The 20,048-nt window shown below is 43.9% G+C and overlaps 3 protein-coding genes across 4 annotated transcripts; 1 reads left to right on the forward strand and 2 right to left on the reverse strand.

The window, feature by feature from the left end:
• Positions 1–10,459: 10,459 nt before the first annotated feature.
• On the reverse strand, positions 10,460–16,410 carry LOC119659240. Its single transcript, XM_038067220.1, has 2 exons — positions 16,105–16,410; positions 10,460–10,752 (listed from the first exon to the last, which is right to left on the reverse strand). The coding sequence occupies exons 1-2, from the start codon at positions 16,258–16,260 to the stop codon at positions 10,558–10,560; spliced, it is 351 nt and encodes a 116-aa protein (XP_037923148.1). The 5' UTR covers positions 16,261–16,410; the 3' UTR covers positions 10,460–10,557.
• Positions 16,411–16,552: 142 nt separating this feature from the next.
• On the forward strand, positions 16,553–18,459 carry LOC119659238 (transmembrane protein 169). 2 transcript variants are annotated; one of them, XM_038067218.1, is made up of 4 exons: positions 16,553–16,712; positions 16,785–16,941; positions 17,009–17,504; positions 17,559–18,459. In XM_038067218.1, the coding sequence occupies exons 2-4, from the start codon at positions 16,819–16,821 to the stop codon at positions 18,122–18,124; spliced, it is 1,185 nt and encodes a 394-aa protein (XP_037923146.1). In that variant the 5' UTR covers positions 16,553–16,712; positions 16,785–16,818; the 3' UTR covers positions 18,125–18,459. The 2 variants fall into 2 exon arrangements, with proteins under 2 accessions (XP_037923146.1, XP_037923144.1); XM_038067216.1 differs by having other exon boundaries at positions 16,553–16,941.
• Positions 18,460–18,529: 70 nt separating this feature from the next.
• On the reverse strand, positions 18,530–19,449 carry LOC119659239 (mitochondrial import inner membrane translocase subunit TIM16). Its single transcript, XM_038067219.1, has 2 exons — positions 19,115–19,449; positions 18,530–19,055 (listed from the first exon to the last, which is right to left on the reverse strand). Exons 1-2 carry the CDS (start codon positions 19,275–19,277, stop codon positions 18,826–18,828), a joined length of 393 nt encoding a protein of 130 aa, XP_037923147.1. The 5' UTR covers positions 19,278–19,449; the 3' UTR covers positions 18,530–18,825.
• Between the last annotated feature and the right edge of the window lie 599 nt (positions 19,450–20,048).

Here is a 20,048-nt window from a genome sequence, read left to right on the forward strand (position 1 = left end):
GTAGTATAGGCCCCAGGGCGAAACGTGGACTGGTACCCGCGATGGAGCATAAAACCTGGGCAACCTCAGCTGAACTAACACCAGCAGTTCTACTACCAAACCCTATCTCCACCTCCACGTAGTGACCGCTGGGAGCTCTTTCTTAACGAAAAGCTGCAGACGGAGAAGGATGAAGGCGAGTCTGCCGCGCCTAAAAACGGGACAAAATGTACCAACTGGTCCTCCAGATTGGAAGTTGGGTAGGGCTGACAACCCTACACGGAAAACGGATGTTATGAAGCCATGGAAAGAATTTTGGCTTACACGTAAAGGGCCTCAAAAAGCGTCCTGCACTCGCCCTCTTGACTAGCTGCCACACAGAATAAACTCATCCAAATTTTGCATATAACACGTGCTTACTTAACTTGGCTTCTTCTCGAACATTTTCACTACACTCGCTTTGAAAGAAACTTTTCATTGCACCCTTTTATTACTTTATGAGCCGAGAGACTCGTATGATCACGCCGGCGGTTGGAATTGAATTGGCCGGTTGTTCTCCATGCAATCCCCCTGGCACTTTTTCACCGCTGGCTCTCCACTCCTGTGGCGAGCTAATTAAGTCCCTGGCTCCGAGCGGGGACAAAAAAAAGGAATATGATTAAAAACAGAGTTTTTATTGTTCAGAAATATTTATTCTATACAATGTTATTTTACAACGTGAAATGACGGGTGAATCGCGGCAACTGGGCGAGATGTTATATATTGAATTTTAAGGGTCGTTTAATATTGCTGGGATGAACATTTTGAAGTTTACCTTTAACAAATCTGGGTTGATGTTTTAATCTGGCTGCTTTATAGTTCTTTAAAAAGCCTGTTGTCCTTTTTTCATTGTATTCCTCGCGTTTTTCATTTGTTTTATTTATCCATTTTTCTTTTGTTTTCTTTAGGTTTGCTCTTACTTCGTCGAAATTTATACAGTGTGATTGCACATCATTTGGCGTGCACTTAATTGTAGAGTGATACCTGTCGTTATAATTTCTTACTGCTTGTTGCATTATTCTTTTGGTAGAAAACTGCCTTTTTTGGTATGTAAGAACTCTAAATTTTTCTATGATTGTCTCATGCAATCTTTCCACATCTGCGATTCCGGTACTATTATGTGGCTTTGTTAGGTGTAATTCAACGTTCTCTGAGTCTAGAAACTCCTTTATTAAAATGCTGTTGAATTCGTTTCCTGCCACAATTTTTTGTGGTTTGCCTATTCGTGCAAAATGTACCTCAAGTGTTTCGATTAAGGTTACGTGGTTCCTGTCCGTTAGAAAGTAAGCTGCTCCGAGTTTTGAAAATTTGTCAATAATTGTAAGAAATGACTGCTTTGTTACAGTGAAAATATCTATTTGAATTATCTGGTTGATAGTATTTGCCGTTTCGGAGAGAGTAAATTTTGCTTTTATTGGCTTACGATCATATTTGACGGCTTGACACACGTCATATTGGTTTATTACCACATGAATGAGATCAAACAATTGCGGATAATATATTTTGAATTTAATTTTGTTGAATGTCTCTTGAATTCCAGAGTGCAAACTTTCTTGAACGTGGTAAAGTGCAATTTGTCTAACAGCTTCTACTTCTGTTTGGACATCTAAAGCTCTGAAAGAACATTTTATGAATTTAATTTGTCTGTCATTGGAGAATAGTTCTCTTATTTTTTCTTGCACGATATTATAGTTATGATCTGAAAGTTCCGAATAAATTCCGATTTTGCTTTTTTTATATATCTTCTAAGGATGTCACTGAGATTTTCAAAGTCGTGTTCTGCTATATATATGATACGTTTCTTATGTACGATGTCAATTTCACGAACTTTATTATTTGTTCTTTGATCGGAATATGATCAAGTAGCTCCTCCTCTGCAGAATGTATGGTTGCCATGGTAGCATCGTCGTTTTCGTTTTCTATATTTGCTAGAACTCTTAAATCTGAAAATGTATTTGTTTTGTTAGATGCAGGGATTTGTGATTTAACTTCTTCATTATGTTCAATCCTGCTTAAAAAATCTGCCACTCGATTTTCCTTGCCTTTAATATATTCGATATCAAATTGGTATTCACCTAATTTTAGTAACCATCTCTGGTGTCTTGGAGAGAGATCTTTGCCTTTATATTTTGCGTGCAAATACTTTATGGGCTGGTGATCAGTGAACACTTTGAACTTGTTTCCATACAAATATGGTCTGAAGTATCCCACAGACCATATAATGGCTAGAAATTCTTTGTCCGTGGCGGAATAGTTCCGGTCGTGACAATTAAGCGTTCTTGATGCAAAGCAAATAGGGTGGCCTTCTTGCGAAAGAACGGCGCCTATTGCGTAGTCTGAAGCATCAGTAGTAAGATGGAATGGTTTGCTCAAATTCGGGAATCTTAAAATTGGATGCGAACTTATGAGAGTTTTCAGCTTTTCGAAAGCTTGTATATAATTAGGATCGTTTATGTTAATTTTGCATTTTTTTTGTAAATATTTTGTCATCGGTTGTGCCACTTTGGCATAATCTCGAATAAACTTACGGTAATAACCTGTAATCCCTAGGAAACTTTTAATTTGTCTCTCCGTCCGAGGTAATTTTAATTCTTGAATTATTTTAATTTTTTCGGGATTAGGCTTCAACCCTTCTTTGGTAATTATATGTCCCAGAAAACTAGTTTCCCTCTGCATAAAATTGCATTTATCGATTTGTATTTTGAGATCATTTGCTTCTAGAACTTTGAAAATATCTGTGATTGCATTAATATGCTCTTGAAGGGACGTGCTGAATATTAGCACGTCATCCAAATACACAACACAAGTTTTATTTATAAATTTTCGGAGTACATCATTCATGAGCCTTTGGAATGTCGCTGGTGCATTTTTTAAACCAAACGGCATTCGGACAAATTCGTAAAGGCCATGAGGTGTTACGAAAGCGGTTTTATGCCTGTCTTGCTCCTTTACCAGGATCTGATGGTAACCTTTGGCAAGATCTATCGTTGAGAAATATTGGGCTCTGCCAAGTTTATCCAAAAGTGAGTCGATATTTGGTAGAGGATATTTATCGTCTACCGTCACCTCATTTAGTTTGCGGTAATCAACTACCAACCGAAACTTTTTAGTTCCTGAGTTATCGCTCTTCTTTGGGACTACTACCAGTGGACTTGAATATTTAGAGGAACTTTTCCTTATTATTCCTTGAGATTCCATTTCGGCTATTTGTCGTCGAACCTCTTCTTCATGTTTAGGAGGGTAACGATACAATTTCGCGTTTATTTGAGCATCTGTAATCGTTTTAATTTCATGCTCAATGGATGGGGTGCTTGTTAATTTGTCCCCTTCTTTGTAAAACAATTTATTGAATTTTTTAATAATTTTTTCAATTTCTTCCTCATTTAAATGATCTAATTTAAGTCGATGCAAAAAGTTGTTTTCAACTTGTTCTAATGAAAAAAATTTCTTTAAATATGTACGGCTTGTTTGTGAATTTTATCACTTGTCCGTTTAAAGTTATTGTTTTTTCTTCGATATCAATTAGAGTGTCGAGTGTATTAAGAAGATCGATACCGATTATGAATTGGTACCTTCTTTTGTGCAAGGTTTTTACCTTCCACCTAATTCTCGCCGCTGAAGGTAATTTAAACTCCTTCGGGGCGCGGGTATGTACTTCATACCTAATCACATCTTTATTTGTGATAGTACTAAAAGAAATTGATGTTATAGGAACTTTCTTGAAACAGTTAATTGTTTCATCAATGATTGAAAAAGATGATCCGGTATCGATAAGTGCTAAATACACCGTATCATCGATTGTTATATTTACCATTGGTAATGTTTCCGAGGCTAGTTGTGAAAAAACATTACCTCTTCGTTTGTGTTATTTATTTCAGGTTGATCCTGAACTATTTCATCTGAAATGGGATTATTGTAATTTATGTTATCAGAATTTTGAGAGAAATCACGACTACTTTTTCTCGATTGATTTCTCTGGACATTATCAATTTCCATTGGTTCTTGCCTATTAGGACCTCTATTTGGAGCCCTGTCAAATCGATTCTGACCAGATTGACGATATTGACCAGAATTTCTATTATTTGAAAAATTTTGAGATTCTGAAAAACGGTTATTGTTACGTGATTGTTCGGAATTTGAAAAACTATGATTTTCATTATTGTTTTAGTGGTTCCGATTACGTGAACGATATTGACCCGAATTGTTATTAGGATTGTTATATTGATTATAGTCACTGTCCTGTTGTTGTCTATTACCATTCGTATTTTTTCTGTATTGTCCTGAAGTATCAGTCTTTTGTCGGTCGTTATTTGGGTTATCTTTGGAATTGTTATTGTACCCATTTTTCCAATTTTTATTACGATCACTCCCGAACATTCTTGAAATATTTTCATTTTTTCCTTTCCTGTATTCAGGCCTAATGCACGAATTTTCAAATCTTCTGCTATTCATTACATGAATCATTTCATCAATATCATACATATCTATAATTTTGTCTAACAGAATTCCCTGAGTAATTTCTTTCAAGGTATTAACTAAGATTGAATCGACATTGCTCAAGTCTACATGCAAAGTATTTTTATAATATATACATAATTCGTCCTTTTTACACTTTATGTTTTGAATTTGTACGGCTAAATCACTTACTGTACTAGCTCGTAAATCGCTGATTCTTCTATAAATCTCGAACGGTTCGATGTCCGGTTTGTATCGCAATTGAAGTGCTTTTTTAATGGATTCCCAATTATCAGGTTCCTGGATATTAATAACTACATCCTTGGCTGCTCCCTGGATTTTTTCAAAAAATACATGCCTAATGGCTACCCGTCTCAACTCAGGATCGTTAATGCTGTTGAGGTAAAACTCGGTACTACTAATGAACGAGTTTATTGAAGTGTCGCCTGCACCAGTGAATGTGCTCATTTGACGAATTTCCTTTAGGATCCTTTGTGTAGGATCTACGGTGTGGTTTGTGAAAGTTGATAGTCGGCTGATTGCTTCCGTCAACCGATCTATCTGGTTTTCACTGTTCTGGTTGTTAACCAGCTGCTGGACCACCGCTGCGAATTGCGCAAATTCCGCCTCTTTTGCTGCCAATCTTTGTTGCAGCTCGTTGATTTGAGCCTCCATGTTAACTAAATTTAATTAACTTACTCTGGTATTGTGAAGAATGGATCTTCCTTCTTTCTGCTTTATATTCACTTTAATTTACTTTTAATTATTATTTTTTTTCGACTGGATTCCCAACCCAGCCTCAGGAGGGATTTTAAAGGACCGTATTGTGGCTTTACACCGGCCTTTCCAGTCTAATTAAATATGAGGTTAATTCGTTCGACCGTAATTAACCTCCGCGACTTTTTTTTATTAGCACAATTTTTAATAGTTTCTTTATTTTTCTGATTAATCTTTTTGATTAGAATCAGTATCACAGACACTATATCAATTGTGTTTCGATTCGATGCCTTTTTCGACTATCGACCGATAATTAAACGATTTTAAGTCACGGTTTATCGACTGCGCCAATTAAGTCCCTGGCTTCGAGCGGGGACAAAAAAAAAAGGAATATGAATAAAAAGTTTTTATTGTTCAGAAATATTTATTCTACACAATGTTATTTTACAACGTGAAATGACGGGTGAATCGCGGCAACTGGGCGAGATGTTATTTGATTTCTTATATTTATACATTTATAAATGCTGATTACGCGTCTGGCTGCTTGCATTTTTCCAGAAATGCAGCAAATTCTTTCCAGACGGTATCTTGTTTCGTCGCGTCTAAGGTGTCTGTATCTGGCGGATTAGATACAGGCACGTGTAATCCGTTTTTTGTATTTATGTGTGCTGACGCATACATAACTTGCTCCGGTGGCGGTCATTTATCCGATCGCATTCGCATCCTGCTGTGCCACAGAGTCTCGGACAAAATGGATTTCAAACCGACGAACCAAGCAACGACAACGGATAAACGATTTGCGCAATTTTCTCATGGAACGTGCGGTCCCTATACCTATGGCGACAGATACAGATGGCGACACTTAAACATATCTTGTGTTGTACTTATCGCATCGGGTCATACTATACGTCGATTTGAAGACGACAATATATGCTACAAGTGTCTCTCTGGCGGTGTTGTGATCGTACGTTTCAGTCTCAAGTTATAGCGCGTGAAAGATGAAGTCCACCAAGCAAGAAATTCGTCATATTTTACGTTTTTACTATCTGAGAGGTAAAAATGCAGCGAAGGCGGCCGCAAAAATTTGTGAAGTTTATGGGCCCGATACTGTAACGGTTCGCATAGCACATCCTTGGTTTGATCGATGTCGTTCTGGTGTAGTGGATGTCGAAGATACACCCCGTACTGGTAGGCCAGTTGTCGTAGAAACCGATAAAATCGCCGAAATCATCCAAGTAGACCAGCATGTGAGCATTCGCTCGATTGGCCAGGAACTGGGTATAGACAATAAAACCATTTGGAACCATTTGCAGAAGACTGGATTCCAAAAAAGCTGGATGTTTAGGTGCCACACGAGTTGACGCAAAAAATCTCTTGGACCGAATCAACTCCTGCGATGTATTGCTAAAACGGAACGAATTCGACTCATTTTTGAAGCGGATGATGAAAAGTTGATCACGTACAACAACCTCAAGCGAAAAAGATAGTGGCCGAAGCGCGACGAGCCGGCCCAACCTATCGTCAAGCCCGGACTGACGGCCAGGAAGGTTTTGCTGTGTGTTTGGTGGGATTGGAAGGGAATCATCTACTATGAGCTGCTCAACTATGGCCAGACCCTCAATTCGGTCCTCTACTATGAGCAACTTGACCGTTTGAAGCAGGCGATTGACCAGAAACGGGCAGAATTGGTGAATAGGAATGGTATTGTTAAAATAGTTATAGTTCCGATGCTTGTAGTTCTTCTAAATAAAAATAAAACTAGGTAGCTTTCTCCTACTACAATGTATTTTAACAGTTAGTAAATACGTATTTCGAGAGCTACTTACACTCTCCCTTAAGCTACCTGCTTAAGCTTAAGTACTGAGGAAGAGAGTAAGTAGCTCTCGAAATACGTATTTACTAACTATTAAAATATATTGGACCTGGCATCAAGTGATTACCATCTCTTTCGGTCCATGCAAAACGCTCTTGGTGCTACTAAGTTGACCCCAAAAGAGGCTTGCGAAAACTGGCTGTCTGAGTTTTTTGCAAATAAGGAGGGGGGATAATAAAGTTGCCTTCTAAATGGCAGCAAGTTTGAGAACAAAACGGCGCATATTTGACTTAAGTCGGATAATTCTAAGTATGTTAAATAAAGCGTCAAATTTCGACCGCAAATACGACATTTCTTTTTCCCCAATCCAATATTATAGCGGCCATCCAGTAAACCATGTGCTCGGAGTAGATTTCTTAGTCAGCCAAAAAATAAAACTTGCTGTTATCGGCTTTGAAAACATAAGCGAAAGGCTATACACTCTGCGTTTGCGAGGCAAGTTTAGAAATATAAGCCTCATAAACGTTCATGCTCCTACAAAGGAGACTGCAGTGTCGGAGAAGGACACCTACTACGAGACAGTTGAGCGGATCCTCGAAGCCTGCCCCAAGTATGATATCAAAATCATACTTGGAGATTTCAACAGTCAAGTAAGGACGGAGCCCGTATTCAGGCGATACGTCGGCTTCCATAGCTTACATAGGGATACCTATGATAACGGACTGCGGATTATTCAATTAGCAGTGTCGCACGAAATGATTGTTGAAAGTACCTGGTTTGCGCGGAAAGCGGCCCACAAACATACGTGGGCCTCTTAAGACGGGAGCACTTTCAACCAAACTGACCACGTGCTGATTGAACGCCACCACCTCTTAGTCTTGATGAATGTCAGAACATATAGGGGGGCCAATATAGACTCGGACCACTATCTGGTTGGCATAGTGCTCCGAGCTCGAATTACGACACCGCCTACAATCCCCTCTGACAATCAGGTGAGAGTGAATACCGAAGCCATTCACAACACAATCCTCCGCAACACCTATAAGAGGGAAATGGATGCCGCAATAAAAGCAGTCAACAGAGATCCTGGAGAAGAAGCGTCAACAAATGATCTTCACAACCAACTGAAGAACATTATCATTGATACATACATTATCAAAGATCCTTGGCGCCAGCCGCAAAAAAAGTCGGAACGGCTGGTTTGACAACGAATGTAAGAACGGAAGAATGCTACATATCGAGTAATGTTGCATTCTCAAAGAACGCAGGCACGGGCAATTCCTTAAGTCTGTGAACTAGAAAAGTACAGGGAGCAACCGCATTAGGCGCGCAAGTTTTACCAAAAAGTTAGCAGGATGAAGCCTTATACACCTCAATGCTCATCTTGCCGAGATAAAGAGGGAAAGCTGATTTCCGACAGGATGGACATATTAGAGCGATGGGTTGAGTACTTTAATGAACTACAGAACAACCAGAACATCGGCGAGTTGGAGGTCCCGTCAACTGAAGACGACGGACAAATACTGCCACCACCAAATATAGACGAAACAGTCCGTGCAATTCATCGGTTTAAAAATCATAAGTCGCCAGGAGCCGATGGAATTACTGTCAAATTGGTTAAATATGGAAGCGACCAATTACACCACTTGGTTCAATCAATGCCTGACGATTGGCAACGAGGCATTATCTGTCTCATACATAAAAAGGGAGATATCACCCAGTGCAGCAATTATAGAGATATCACGTTGCTGAGTACCATCTATAGGATATTCTCCGCTATCTTGCTAGGCCGGATAGCCCCATACGCTCAGAACATCATTGGCCCATACCTTCACTCCAGGCAAATCAGCAACAGATCAGATTTTCTCTTTGCGGCAAGCGATGGAGAAACTGTTGGAATATGGACATCAGTTGCACCATCTCTTTATCGACTTTAAAGCCGCCTATGATAGCATCGCATGAGAGAATTCGGTATCCCGACGAAATTGATAAGACTGACTAGGCTCACCCTGACCAATGTGCGAAGCTAGATAAAAGCAATAGGATCACTTTCGAGACCATTCGACATCAACAACGGTCTACGATAAGGGGCTGTCCTATCATGCGTCCTCTTTAACCTGGCCCTAAAGAAAGTGATCCGTGATACTGAGGTAAATGCGAGGGGCACGATCCTCTTTAAGTCCACCTAACTACTGGCCTATGCTGACGATATCGACGTCATGGGAAGAACCACCCGAGACGTACAAACTGCCTTCATTCAGATCGAGCAGGCGGTGCGAGATCTTGGGCTGCACATCAATGAAAGCAAAACAAAATATATGGCGGCAACGTCAGCACTGAAAACCAATTAGCGAAGAACATCAAACCGCACTGGTCAAACGGGAAGAATAAAGATAGGAGAATACAACTTTGAGATCGTTGACAATTTCTCCTATCTAGGGTCGAGAATCACAACCGATTACAGCTACGATGATGAAATCCGCGCACGGTTGTTGTCAGCCAACAGAGCCTATTTCAGCTTACAAAAACTGTTCCGCTTGAAACGTCTCACCATAAGGTCAAAGCTCTTATTATACAAGACTGCCAGTCCTCACCTCATGTATTCCTCGGAGACTTAGGTACTTAGCAAGAAAAATTGCGAACTCTTGGCCGCGTTTGAGAGAAGAATCCTTCGAAGAATTCCGTAGCCTATATAACGACGAAATCCAAGAGCGATACCATGGCCGTCAGTTTGTGGATAAAATCTGACTCAATAGGTTACGGTGGGCGGGTTACTTAATCCGTATGGATGAGGATGATCCCATCCGGAAAGTCTATACGGGCAATATCTATGGTAGGAAAAAAAGACGAGGCAGACCCTGCCTGAGATGGAGCGACGCCATAGGTCAGGACGCCAGACATCTTTTAGGGATGTCGAATTGATAAAAGACAATGAACGGTGTCTTGCGGTAATGGAGACGAAGATGTCGCGTTGGACTAGTGGCGTGACACCTTTTGATCACATCCGAAATGAGGATATCCGCGATCGTTATGCGGTTGCACCGATCGTGGAAAAATTGAGCGAGAGGCGTCGTCGACGGTGTGGTCACGCAATTCGTGCTAACGAAAATTCACTTGCTAAGATTGGTCTGAACATCGAAGTCGATGGTAAACGACCAAAAGGCCGGCCGAAACAACGGTGGCTTGACACGCTGGATGGGGATTAAAAAGCGTCGAGATTGCACCCAGATCAGGTATTCCATAGTGCTAAATGGCGAAACCGATCACAACGAGCCGACCCTGCTTGTGAACGCGACAAAGGCTGAAGAAAAAGAAGAACAGCTGATGGACCTCGGTGCAAAGCAGGAATGTCTATTAAGGCGGGCCTAGACCGGATACCGGTTGCTGCGCCGTTGATGATGATGATATTCAACGGAACATATTTGTAAAAAATTGAAAAATAATAACGAAAAGATATGAGAAAGAAAACTTTATTGAGTTTTATATAAAACGAGTTTTATTTAAATATTCCTTAAAGATACAAATTTGATTTTAGTACCAAGAGCGAATGCCAGTCAGTCGTCTTCCTCGTCCTCGTCTGAAGCAAACACATTCGCTAAAAGAACATCTAAGTCGAGATCCTGTTGATTGATTATTTCTGCATTAGTGTCGAAGTCGTGTGCTGTCGCTGATAGTATAGGCTGTAGCTCTGATTGCGAAGATTGCATTTCGGTTTTGACTAAGTTTGCTCTGAGTTGGAGTTCTTCTACCTGGGAAATAGAGGGAAATAGGCAATACATTGAAGCCTTCAATTACAATTGAGATTGATTATTGTTGCTAGACGGTAGTAACGCCGATTGGTTTGACTTTGTTATGTACCTGTAAATTACCGAAGTCACTGTAAATTTGCAGAATATATGGTAATTTTAGCGGGAATATTTATTTGCATAGAAAATGTGTGTCCGGATAGCTGAGTAGTTAGAGCACAAGGCTATCGTACGGGAGGTCGCGGTTCAAATCTCACTGGTGGCAGTAGGATTTGTTTTTGACGACGGATACCAGTCGAATCAGCTGTGAATGAGTACCTGAGTCAAATTATTGTAATAATCTCGGGCGAGCGCAATGCTGACTACGATGCCTCCTATAGGGTACTACAATCCTGTAGTATCGGTCTTGAATGAAGTGCTCTAACACACTTCAAGGCCCTGATCCAATTGGATTGTTGCGTCAACGATTATTATTATCCGAGTTGTCATAATTCCTCCGGCCGACTAATGACATGTGATGGATTCAGTAGCAACTCTTCTGCAAAAGAGGACTCTATGGTCGATAAATCTGAATGGACAAATAGATTGCGACTCGCTGATCCCGCGTTTACAATAAAAGTAGGCATGGACTTGATCCTAGGCGCCGATGCATTTGAAGGGATCATCGGAAGACACATGAAGGGAATCCGTTAATAGCGTAAGAAACGAAACTAGGTCGAAGTGGCGGAGGCGATAAAGCGTAAATGTCCAGAGATAAACAATGCTCGAGGTATCAACTCTGTAAATTTTCGAGGCCAAAAGCTCGCCGTGGTGGAAGTCCCCGGGCAATAAGTGAGGAAACTCCTTAGCAGCGGGAAAATCGAAATTGGATGGGTAGTATGCAGGGTGCGAATGCGGATAGTCCCCACCAAGTGCTACAGGTGTCTGGACTATGGACACACGTCAGCAGCTTGCAAGGGACCGGACAGGAGGACAGCATACCGGAGATGCGGCCAAGTGGGTCATCGAGCGAAGACCTGCAATGAAAGCACACACTGCGGGCTCGGGACGGTGTCCAATCTTCAGGGTGGAATTGGAAAGGGCAAGGATGCGAACGGCATGATCTGCATTTTACAAATTTACATGCACCAGAGTGCAACCACTTACAAGTAGCTAGCACAGTTTGCTGCGGAAATAAATGCTGATCTAGTGCTAATTAGCCAACAATACCAAAACAAGGACCGGGCCTCATGGCATCTCGACTAATCGGGCACCGTTGCCAACCGGGTTCGGGATGACGTTCGACTTTGTGTTCTTGCTGACGGCCGATGGAACGGGTTTGTCTGGACCCGGTGTTTCGGAATAACGTTTTTAGCGTTTACCTGATGTCGAACGAGATGATGTCGGACTTTCATGGCCGGCTTGATGCTCTGGAGGACGCCTTTTCGAGCACTGAGGGACGAATCCTGGTAACCGGTGATTTTAATGCCAGGCGTGCCTCAGTCAGACTCCAGAGGGGAACGGATTCTGGAAATGGCGGCGAGAACCGGGCTCGCAGTTTTAAGCACCGGATCCACGCCACCGTTTCGGCGCCCAGGCTGTGAAGGAAGCATTCCTGACATCACTTTTGTATCGGAATCTCTGGCATTATCGGTGGACGGGTGGCGAGTCCTGGAAGACTTCTCGGCAAGTGATAACCAGTACATCGCCTTCGAAGTGGTTGACGCTACTTGCCGGCGAACACCAACGCGACGCTCCCCCTGCCTGTGGAATGTCGCGAGGGTGAACATCGGGAAGTTTGTTGAAGCTCTTGGAGCAGGCAGGGCCGCGTTGAAGGGCGCTCCGGGGGATGATAGTGTCGCAGCTGACACCGTCGTAAATTCAGTGATGAACATGATAACGACGGCGTGGAGCCCCAGCCGGGACAAGCCTTCTATATACTGGCGGACGGCAGAAATTTCCGACCTACGGAGGAAGTGTCATAAGCTTCGCCGTTCGGCACAACATGTGCACGCCAACGAGGAGGCACGCACCATACAGGCACAGTATAGATCAGCCAAAAAGGAGACTCCACAGCGCTATAAATAAAAACAACGTTCGCGGCAGGCAGAACCTTGTCAACGAGGTGAATGAGGAACCGTGGTGACTTGGTTATAAGCTTCTCACCCGAAAAATTGATGCTCTGCGGGGGCCCTGCATACTAAGTACCGACCAGATGGACCGCATTGTGTCGGCATTGTTCCCCAGATAACCAATACGGGTTGATGTCAATAGCGCGGAAAGCTTCGAGGTTTGCCTCCTTTTCACAATGAGAGAGCTCGAAGAAGCGGTTCTTACTATGAAAATCAAGAAGGCGCCAGGTCCTGAACGCATCCCGGTGGAAGTTTACAAACTAGTGTTCCGCCAACGGAAAAAATTGCTGCTTGAGGTGTTCAGCGTTAGTTGAAGGAGGACATTTTCCTTTGGCGCTGGAAAGTGGCTAGACTCGCGCTGATCAGCAAGGATAAAGGAGATCTGGAGCTTCCGCCTACATACCGACCGCTCTGTATGTTTGACACGGCCGGGAAGTGCTCGAGAAGCTTATCAGGAGTAGACTCGCTGAAGTGATCCGCGCTGCCGAGGACTTATCCCCAAGGAAGTTCGGGTTCAGAACAGGGAGATTCACAGTGGATGCTATTATGGAGGTGGTAGATGCGGTTCATCGAACCGAGGCACACAGCCGCCGATCTCTACGGATAGTGCTCCTCATAACACTTTTGGTCAGAAATGGCTTCAATTCCGTAAGATTGACAGATATGTTAGGCACATTAGAAAATTCATTTCAAGTGCCAAGTTATCTCTTGCGAATATTATCTGAAAGACCACTTCCTGCTCTATGAGATGCTAGAGGACCAAAGGAGGATGGAAATCACATCGGGAGTAGCACAGGGATCCATCCTAGGGACGGACCTCTGGAACACTTCTTATGATAGTCTGCTGAAACTCGATATGTCCGAAGAGTCGCGTCTGGTCGACGTTGCGGCACTTGTTGTCGGACGCACTGTTGAACAGATGCAAGGCAGACTTGGCATATTGATGCGACAGGTAAGGGGATGAATGACTGCTCATGGTTTCAGCCGTGTGCTGGGAAAAATCGAGGTAATCATCCTGACCAGAAGGAGAATCCCGACCCTGCGTCCCATATCGATCGGAAAGTTGACGGTAGAGTCAAAACCAGTTCTTAAATACCTTAGTTTAATGCTCGACTCGAAAATGAGCTTCTTCGAGCAAATCAAGGCAGCAGCGCGCGGCCTTAAGTCGGCTAATGGCGAATGTTGGAGCCCCTATATCTACTAGGAGATGTCTCCTTATGGGAGCAACGTAGTCTTTTGTGCTCTATGGTTCAATTCCTATACAAAATGTTATTTTAGTCTTGGCCGGCTTAGGCCTAAAAAAAAAAACAATTTAGAAGGCGGATTTGTGTTCGTTATAATTCATACATATGACGTGTTTTTGGATTAATAAAAGGGAGCAAATGCCACCTTGTAATCACTTCGATCACGCTGCTTCCAGGACAGAGGTGAGGCAGCGTCTGATGAGTTGCCTTTGCTCTAGACCAAACCGCAAATCTTAGGAGAGGTAGTTGCCCGTGAAAAATGTCAACGCACCCTTACCGAGTGGCAACTTTCTTAGCAAAATGAGCCAAGGGGCACATAGACTGCGCGGCTTATCGACAATTTAGACCCGTGGTTGAACCGAACGCACGCTGAGATTGATTACTACCTTACGCAGCTTCTAAGTGGGCACGGAGGTTTTCAGTCTTACCTGCACATAATTGGGAAGGCGCGATCTCCTGATTGTGTGTTCTGCAATGGAGTGGCGGACGATGCTGAACACACCTTTTTCTCTTGCGAGAGATGGGACGTCTTTCGTCGGCAGCTTTATGCAGACACAGGGGGCCCTATCCACACAACGTTGTCAGAGAGATGCTGAAGAGCGCCGGCAGCTGGAATCTTATTGCGCATTATGTTCGGGCTCTTCTTATTGCGAAGAAGATTGAACTCGACTTGCGGAGGAATCGTGTGGTAGGGGGTTCTCCGAGCTGACAACTCCCTTCCTCCCCTCCCCTCCGTTGGTGAAAGGAATTCCCTGACTTGAAGGCTTGTAAAGCTGGGAGAGCGGGAGGGCTAGCCCGAAGTAATGTGTCAAACGGTTCCAGGCTAGTTCTCTGATGAAAGGGAGGGTTTAGTTGGTTGTTTAGCGTACCTTTGCGGGAGTCCAACACTCTGTGCGTAAACGAATTCACCTACTCTACTCCCAAAAAAACCTCTCGAACGAGAAGTGGGCCTTTTTTAAATTGAAGTTTATGCGATCCGAAGGGCGCCAAACTGGGTGATTGATGAGCGGTTGAAGAGCAGGCGCATCGCAATCTGCAGTGACAAGCTGCATTGAGGACGTTGAGTAGTCATTTGATCATCTCGAAAATCATCAAACTGGGAAAAAGCTTCCCACAATGGCAGGTGGCAGACCCTAAATTCTGCTCGACACACCAAACTTTTCCTGCCAGAACCGAACATGAAGTTTATCCTGTCGAAAACCAGGAGGACTTGCAGGAGTATTGTGGGCATTCTCACTGGCCATAATTCACTAGCTGGGCATATGTTCAGAATAGGAAGTATCCAAGATGATACATGTCCATCCTGTAATGAGGAAGCGGAATCCAAGGAGCATTTCCTATGTGAATGTCCCATCTGTGGATGCATCGGACATTAGATCTTTGGTATGTTCTCCAGTTGCGGCGACGGGTAGCATCACATCCACTAACGGAAATCCTGCGATACGTTAAGGAATCTGGAATATTCCGCTAGATGGGGGTGGCGAATACAATGGGCGAACATGGCCTGAGTGCTCAGAAGCTGTTGCGTCTCCCCTACCACACACAAAAAAGCCTTTGAATCTGAATTAACAAAGTTCCGTCTCGGCCACCAGACGAGGCATGCATTCTTCAAAATAGTTTCTTTCTTTATTTTGTGTATTGTGGTGGACGTCCACAGGTCTTAACTGTCGTAGTCCTACAGCACCAGAGCAATCTGTAGGATTTATGTTACTGTTCCTGGATGTGCTGCCCCTAACACACCTTGGAGTCGAGATTTCGGTCCCTGATAGAGTGGGTAGCGTGTCGCTCCCCCTTCTGACGCTCGTAGTGAACATAACTAGTCCAGTCTTCCTAGTGTTCACCGTGAGTCCGTTAAGGAGACATCAATCTCGAAGTGATTCCAAGACTATAGTTTCACTGTGAACTGTAAAAATGGTTGACAACGTTGGGACGATCAATTATAAATAACTCGACTGATGGAAGAAGAGTAATTTATGTATATTAACACATTTAAGGCTTACCTTCAACGCATTCAAATGACCATTGACGGTAGCGATCAGTTTTTTCAATTCACTTTTCGCTTGAAGTAACTTTGTCTGCTCCAACATTATCGCCTGATGCCATTTCTGTGTGTCGACCCGGGCCGTCGGTCTTTGTCTCGATTGTTTAGAGTTCATGTCGACCGGCTCTGAAAACAACGAACAACTTTTGGGGAATTCACGCGAACTAATCACAACTTTCCAACTTTATCCGGTAATGACTGCCGCCTGTGCCGCGGACGCTATAAATCAGCTGATCGAACGTCAGAGAAACTATCCCACGTGCGCTTTGTTTACATGAGGAAATGTTTAGCAACATTTCGGAGTGCACCAATGACCACAATCAGGTGATGTGTTTTTCATGATTTGACTGGAGTTATTTATAGGATTCTGGTTTGAGCGATAACAATGGGTGAAATGATTGGTTTTGCTTTTCCCAATGGAATGTCGGCAATGTATGGCGAATAGCCACAGTATTCAGAAATACACCATGTTGCGCAACACGAAGTGCATTGTCAGGTGCATCGCACGCAGCATGACGCTGTAATGCATTCTGACGGAGGGTGAAAATCAATAAAAATCTGTCAAAAGTGAGTGGGGTGTTTTCCTTCTCTGAAGCGATTGTGATATTAACGACAAACTTTTTCTGAAACATATCGAAGGACTCTAATCCCAGCGACTAGGCCGTGTGATGCGATGGTGGGAAAGGATTGCAGCAGTCTGAAGGATAGGCCAGTGTTCATCCCACCGCGGAAGCGACAGGCGTCCAAAAAGGTAAATGGGACACAGAATTATGTCGACCATATCGTCTCGGTCCAGGTAATGCTGCACGTTTGTAACGCTTTGACCCGAATATTTGTGAATATTTCCCTTTAACCGTCTACAGACGCGCCAAAAGCCATCTCCCACCTCTCCGGCACTCGAAGACGCCCTCATAAAAACTTCACTTTTGTTGAAAAACAAACAACCCCTACCGCAGCTTCCCAAGGATGCTCTGAACTCGTCAGTTAAGAATCTCAGCCAATCGGACACAAACGAGTCCGAAGACAATGAACTCCAGACTTTCGACAATATTTCCGCCTCGCACCCTACCCGGCGGGAGAGTTCTACCGTGACGCCCAGCAGCTGTTGCTCGGGAAGCAGTTTGGATGCGAAACTGAGCAAATCACAAGACTGCCTGACGACGCGTTCTGCCAAGAAGCGGGTCAACATCCGGACTGATATCCTGCCGACGCGCAGCCCAAGACGATCGCCAGAGGAGGGGGAGAACAACACGTACGAGGACCTGGAGTCGGGGGAAACAAGCATCTTAAACGTAGAGGAGAACAGCCTGGATCGCTACAGCACCAGGCGGTCGACTGATAGCTACTTGACGATGACCGGTGAGTTTTTTGTTGTGAGGTTCTGTTGGTTTATATTTTTTTTCAACTTCCTAGGGACGATCAAACGTGGCCGCAAGAAGGGCCAGTCAGTGGACTTGCAGATCAATATGAGCCGCGAGGAGTTGGAGAAAATCAACGCCGTCGCCCTGGCCGCTGAGGTTACAAAAACCCAGAATCTGTGCTGTGTGTGCACGCCAACGACGGGCTTGCATGTTCTCTTGCTGTCGTTAATGTGTCTTCCGTTCGTGATCCTCGTTACCAGCGTCTATTCCTTTTACATCGGCACGCTCACCTGGTATAACATGTTCACGTACTTCAACGAGGAGAAGTCCTTCTTCTACAGACTCGTGATGTCGCCGGTGTTGATCCTGACGTACCCGTTCGCCATAGCACTGTGCACGATCGGACTGGGGCTGTATGCGGGCTGGGTGCAACTGAGCATGCAGCTCACGAGCTGGTTGAATGAGATCGCGGACGTGGAGAAGGGCTTCTACGGATGGCTGTGCGGCATCCTGAAGCTCTCCGATTGCAGCCCATACGAAGTGGTGGTGCTGACTGATCTGCGCTTGCCCGAGGACCACGTCACTGTGCACTCTTCCATGGAGGAGCTTTCGCTCTAGGCTACCCCGTTCACGAGCCCTCCTCCCGTTCACTCAACTTATCAACGCATTTATCAAAGTATTCCCGATTCAAGGCTGCTGTTTTGTATTTATTTTACTCGCGTAGGCGAATTCCATTGCTTTTATGGCGCAATCGCTGTTTTACCGTAGTTTTTTTGGATATTTGACAAGACTCGAGAGCGAAATTCGTGATTTTAGGATTTAGACGAGAAAGGATTCACGTGGTCCAATTCGATTTAATATTTCGGCATGTGATGTTCTTTGTATCCATTTTGAGATTATTTATAGACATCGTGACTTGTGACTTTAATAAATTGAATCAATTTGCATTGAAATTCGACCCAAAAGTGGTTTCGTATAAGCTCCTTTCCCCGTTGTGCAACTGAATGACGCAACACAAGTTCCTTCCTCTGAAATCACATCCACAGTGAATTTTATTCAATTCACAATTATTTACAATAGAATCTACGGATATCTAGGATTTGCTACGCGTTTGCTTTGGAGAGATTGAGGAGAACCGTTTCATCAATTCGAGGACTCTTCACTTGGTGCAAGCAACAAGCCCCGGAGAAACGCTTTCCCCTCCTCGTGTGGCTCATTTACTTATAATTAACTTTAATAGCCGCTAACGGTTGTAACAAATAACTAAACTATGAACTGGTTGGAAGGAGGCGTAGCTCAGGCTTCGGGTGCAGCTGAACTCAGCTCTTGTCCTGTGGGGGTGACTCCGTCGCCTTTTTCTCCGCCTTCTCCATCAGCCGCAGTTCCTCGTCCAGTCGTTCTTTCGCTCTGAACACTTTCGACTGCAGGTAAAATGATCCACCCTTCGATTTGTCGTTCACATTGAACAGGTGTTCGTATTTCTTAAAAATTTCCTCCCGGTCCAGCTTCGAGACGTTGAGAATTTGTTGTGCTTCCTCCAGAGTCAGTCCTGCGGGAAGACAGTTGCAGTGAAAATTGACACTGGATTGGTGATGTGCATGAGCTTACCTGATCTGGCATTGGCAGCAGCTCGATTGTGACCTTTTTGGCCACCTCCTGCACGGCGTGCGGCCTCTTGGGACGCAGCAATCTCCTGCTTCAAGGCCCGGGCAAACGCTCGAGCCACCACTTGGCCGCCAATGACAATGATTTGTGCCAGATACTTTGCCATTCCGAATTTTCTCAAGCTTCCTCTGGGAATACGTGTCTAATATGCTGTAGTTGATGTAGAACTCGATGAAATGCGCAAATTTATTTGAGACGAATCATGCCGACAATAATTTGACATTACACAATAAACCCGATTCGTCGATTCTAACCTTAACTCCGGATCTGACAGTTCAGCTGTTATGCAGTTGGTGGAATTTTTGTGGTGTTAAGTTAGCAGCGATGCAAAGGTGGTGAGGAGAAATAATTCAATTTTCAAATGTGTATGAAACGAAACCAGATTGGGGGAAGCCCCTAACGTAAAATTACATGCTCCGGATTACAGCACTTTCCGCAACGATGCGGGCAGAGGCACAGCCGTACTAGTCAAAGCGGGACTAAGGGCAAATAGCTTCCCATCCGCTGCACTGGCGTCAAACTGCCTGTTAGCAGTAGTCAGACTTCCTGTCAAGGGTGGTGGCGTCCTCCGAGTCCTAATCGGCTCTCTCTACTTCCTGCGCGGCACAGGTCGTCACCTCACTCCCACTCTGGACGAACTCTGAGAAATCGCGGCCAGCTTCGATGCCTTCATCCTCGGCGGTGACCTCAACGCGAGGGGCGTATCTTGGGACGACTCACTTAACAACGAAAACGGCAAAGTGCTCTTCGATTGGTTCCAGACAGGCTCGTTCCTTAGCGCGGACATCATTAACGCGGGAGTGCCATCGTTTCCTCGCGGGTCTTCTTTCCTAGACGGTTTTATAATCTCGTCCAATCTCTCAGCATGTGTCACTAG

The sequence above is a fragment of the Hermetia illucens genome, chromosome 6 (assembly GCF_905115235.1).
Source record: "Hermetia illucens chromosome 6, iHerIll2.2.curated.20191125, whole genome shotgun sequence".
Lineage (NCBI taxonomy): Eukaryota > Metazoa > Arthropoda > Insecta > Diptera > Stratiomyidae > Hermetia > Hermetia illucens.

Excerpts from the sequence above, each read along its gene's own strand:
- LOC119659240 (XM_038067220.1), bottom strand. The coding sequence starts at position 16,260 with ATGAACTCTAAACAATCGAGACAAAGACCGACGGCCCGGGTCGACACA. Across the intron at positions 10,753-16,104 it reads GTCATTTGAATGCGTTGAAG|GTAGAAGAACTCCAACTCAG; the intron begins GTAAGCCTTAAA and ends TCTATTTCCCAG.
- LOC119659238 (XM_038067216.1), top strand. The coding sequence starts at position 16,819 with ATGGTGGGAAAGGATTGCAGCAGTCTGAAGGATAGGCCAGTGTTCATC. Across the intron at positions 16,942-17,008 it reads ACCATATCGTCTCGGTCCAG|ACGCGCCAAAAGCCATCTCC; the intron begins GTAATGCTGCAC and ends AACCGTCTACAG. Across the intron at positions 17,505-17,558 it reads TAGCTACTTGACGATGACCG|GGACGATCAAACGTGGCCGC; the intron begins GTGAGTTTTTTG and ends TCAACTTCCTAG.
- LOC119659239 (XM_038067219.1), bottom strand. The coding sequence starts at position 19,277 with ATGGCAAAGTATCTGGCACAAATCATTGTCATTGGCGGCCAAGTGGTG. Across the intron at positions 19,056-19,114 it reads TGCTGCCAATGCCAGATCAG|GACTGACTCTGGAGGAAGCA; the intron begins GTAAGCTCATGC and ends GTCTTCCCGCAG.